The following is a 3952-nucleotide window of genomic DNA, read 5'->3' as shown; positions in this document are numbered from 1 at the left end:
AAATTACGAAATTTTTATCCACACTGAGAGATTTTCGGGATCTCTAAAGGCGTATGGAATTTCAAAGCGGGAAACACATACCTCTACAGTTATTTATGATAAGGATAGCAGAAGCACCCAGCAGCCTCTGCACCTTTTTGCTTTTGATGTAAATTCTGCACTTTACAGTCGTGCACCAATAGGACTTCTCCAGAAAGTCGAAAAATGGGTGTAAAATATCAAAAGAAAGGGCTTACAAATCACATTGGAATATCATTGATGACCAAGAAAGGGGAATAGAGAAGCACCTTTTTCCTAGGTGGACTGCAGAGATCAGGAGGATCTGCTATTAAAAGACGGGTTCGATTGGCATGCCTTTCTTGAGATTCCAATGGAGTGCCAAATCTAGCACCAACACCAACAAACTCACTGTCTTCTCTATTATCAATCCATGTTTGCACTTTTACCTAATGAGTATCCAGATAAATGCAGAAACTTGTCAAGTAACATTTAAGCAGAGTCTTCCACAAGTGGACTGTGATTAAGTTAATGCAAGTTGTAAATAAAATAAATTGAAAATTGACAATAAAAAGTATGAGCAGCATTTTGATTTTGATTTCAGCAAAAATCAGAGAACTTTTCACTAAAAGAGTAACAGTCATTAGGGCAAACGCTAGCACCACTATATCTAGCAAAAGTTGCACTATCGGCGTATAATCCCATCAGATAAATCGCTGACTTTAGGTGGCAAAAAATTCATAATTTCATGTCAAGACAGATGCTTATAGCGATAGAAGAAGGAAAATTTTCACAAAGAGGCTTCATTACAGCACAAAATTCTCAGGGACAAGTCAAAATTAGCCACCATATTAAGCCCAAGATTGAAACATTGAACTCAAATGTCCTTCTCACGAGGTTCATGATAATTTTGATCAATTTTAAGAAAAGGATTAGATTTCAAGTTAAAGAGAGAGAAAAAAAAAAGAGGCTGTTTGAAGGACTTCATCATTCTCACTCATGAGCTATACCCAATCACCAACACAAGGAGCAAACCAACAGAACAACCCCAAGTAACAACTCAACCCCATCAAAGACCAAGAAGCAACAAGAAGAAGATCTGAATGGTCACTAATACTCCATATTGGGCTTCATCTAAGTTTCCTTTGATATAATTCTAGCCTCAAACTCAAACAACAATGCAAAAATTCGAACCAGTGAACTTAACAAAAACTAAATAAAACTCTAATCACGTTTCTAATTTTTTTTTCTTTAAAAAAAATTTTCTAATTTCACACACACATTCAACTTCACACTCTGACGAAAATAAATAAATAAATACATAAATAAAAGAAGATACATTTACAACACTCAAGACAAGAAATGGAAACCCCTAAAACTATTGAAATTCACAAAAACAGTAAAAAAAAAAAATTTCAAGAATCAACAAACATGACCAACAAAATGAATAAGCAAAAATGTTCTGATCTCCAACACATAACAACAAAAAAACTCAATAGTCCCTAGACGGTACTCCAAAAACAAACATTGAATTCAAAAGAACAACAAACAAAGGCACAAAAGCCTCACCAAGACAAAGTTGTTAGAGCAATTAGGCTGTTTGGGGGCCTCATCATCCTCATGAACTATATCACCTCCAATCACAAAACCAGGGAGCAATACCACCAGAATCAAAGCCAGGAACAACCCCAAGAACCCCTTCAGCTCCATAAAAAATCGAGAAACAACAAGAAGGCAAAGAAGAGCATCAAGGTCTCCCCTTCCACCAACTTTTTCTTCAGATGAAGTAGAGTGAGACAGTGGATATACGGAGAGCTGATGCTTGTCTGTTGCTACTTTTTCCGTTGTCATTTTGGGTACCCTTTTTTTTCTTTTTAAATTAAATTTTAAGTTTACCCCACTGCCATTGAGCGTATTGGTACTGAATCCTTACTTTAAGACATTTATCATACTGAGAGCACTAATTCGAATTCCAGTTCGAATAAAATGAAAGTAACTATGTTGTAAAATTCAGTTCTTTGTATATACTTATTCGTGACTTATCTATATTTATACAAAAATATAAAAAAATAAATTAAGTAAGAATCGGTATTTTAACCGATGGCGATTAATAGTAAAATGATTGTGACCATCTTATCAAATTATAATTTTTAAAAAAATAAATTTACAAAAAATTAAATTTTCCTTCATAATTATACACAAATTTAATTCATTGGTGCCGCAGATATTATTTTGCATTTCTTTATTCACAAGTGTGAAACCGTATTTGACAATTAAACGTTTTTTTAATAAAAATATTGGATAGTATAAATGTAGTTTTAGTTGGGTATAAAGATGTCTGATTATTATTATTATTATTATTATTATTATTATTTTTGAAATATTAGGTTAAAAACTTTTAAAGTAGTAGTCATTAATTTTTTACTTTTTAAATATAGGGAGCGAAAATGGATTTCAAACCTCAAATCTAAGTTTGAGAGGAATATTAAAATCTCCAATGGAATGCCAGTTTTGAAGAAATACTCTGGATGTATTGCAGGGGTGCTCCAATCAGCCGCAATACCTTGTTATTTTATTGTGTTTTTATTTCTGTTTAGATTTTTAAAAGTTTCTTTTTATTTTGTTTTTTCTTTTTTTTATAAAATTTATATTTATAAATTTATATTTTAATTAAATCAATAACTTATGATTTAAGTTTATATTTTTAATTAATAAGAAATAAAAATTTTAAAAATAATCTGCCGAAATATAAATTCATTAAAATTAATGTAATGTGTTACTTCAATTTCCAATAATATGTTGTTTTAACTTTTAACTAATGATACTTGCGTGTATGTTAAGCTTTTATTAAATAATTAATGTAATGTTTGTATTTGTACTTATTTTTTTTTATCAATCAGATTTTTATTTTATATTTAATAAATATTTATAAAAATATAAAAATTAAATCTATATTTTAAAAAGTATAATATTTAAATTCAATGGTTAAAAATAAAAAAGATTTAAAGATGATTAAATTTGTTAATATTATGAATATATAAATTGTGAAGTATGAAGAATATTCTTAGAATATATTATTTTAGAGTTAAAATTAGAGATGATGTTTGGAGAAGCTTTCACTGTAGAATCTGTATTTTTTAATACTAAAGCGCCATATATAGAGTTTTTGGTTGGAGATTAATACTTTTATTATAGAGACATTACATTAAATATTTTAAAATTTAAAAATTATTATTTTTATTTTAATTGATAAAATTAGAGTAATGATATTTTTACCGAATAGATTTCACGCGACATAGGTTTTAGCAAATGAGCGTGAATGTTAAGTTGCGTCAAGATCATCATCGCCATGCGTCGTTATCTTTATTTAAAAAAAACATTTTAATTTCTCTTTATTATCTAGATCTTAAATTTAAACATTTAATTGTAAAATATAAACATGTAAATGATAAACCGAAAACCCCTCCCTAAACCATAAACTAGAAATCACAAACCCCCTTTAAAATTTTAGATTTTTAGTTTATAGATTTTGTAGTATTTAAGTTTATGATTATAGATATAGTTTTGTAATTTTTTTTAATTTTAAGTATTTAAGAATTTTTAAAGTTCAAATTTGAAGTTTATATAAAAAAAATAATGACATAGATGAGGATGTGGATGACAAATTAGACATTCACGTTATTTGGGAAACCTATTCGGTAAATCTATTCGGTAAAAATAGCATCACTCATAAAATTATCAAACTACTCTCTCATATATTTCTTTTAAATTAAAAAATACAATAAAAATGTTTAAACAAATGAAATAAAATCTACACCAAAAGTATAATGCTTTTTTAATGCTTATAACCTCTTAGGAAAAGAATATGACAATGTCACCTACTATTAGGGTTTAAGATTCGCAAGCTTCATAGAAGTATAAACCTTATTGGAATCAAATTTATTTGGGAATTTAA

At 28.5% G+C, this 3952-nt stretch overlaps 1 protein-coding gene across 1 annotated transcript; it reads right to left on the bottom strand.

Annotated features, from left to right (window-relative positions):
* Nucleotides 1–239: 239 nt before the first annotated feature.
* LOC120255609 (signal peptide peptidase-like 4) lies at nt 240–1848 on the bottom strand. Its single transcript, XM_039263422.1, has 2 exons — nt 1567–1848; nt 240–446 (listed from the first exon to the last, which is right to left on the bottom strand). The coding sequence occupies exons 1-2, from the start codon at nt 1846–1848 to the stop codon at nt 240–242; spliced, it is 489 nt and encodes a 162-aa protein (XP_039119356.1).
* Between the last annotated feature and the right edge of the window lie 2104 nt (nt 1849–3952).

This window comes from Dioscorea cayenensis, chromosome 1, assembly GCF_009730915.1.
Source record: "Dioscorea cayenensis subsp. rotundata cultivar TDr96_F1 chromosome 1, TDr96_F1_v2_PseudoChromosome.rev07_lg8_w22 25.fasta, whole genome shotgun sequence".
Taxonomy (NCBI): Eukaryota; Viridiplantae; Streptophyta; class Magnoliopsida; order Dioscoreales; family Dioscoreaceae; genus Dioscorea; species Dioscorea cayenensis.
This window is presented reverse-complemented; position numbering and strand designations above follow the sequence as displayed.

Bases quoted from the DNA above. Each gene is read 5' to 3' on its own strand.
- LOC120255609 (XM_039263422.1), bottom strand. From the start codon at position 1,848: ATGACAACGGAAAAAGTAGCAACAGACAAGCATCAGCTCTCCGTATAT. The intron at 447-1,566 runs GTGAGGCTTTTG...GATACTCATTAG, and splicing joins GCTCTAACAACTTTGTCTTG to GTAAAAGTGCAAACATGGAT.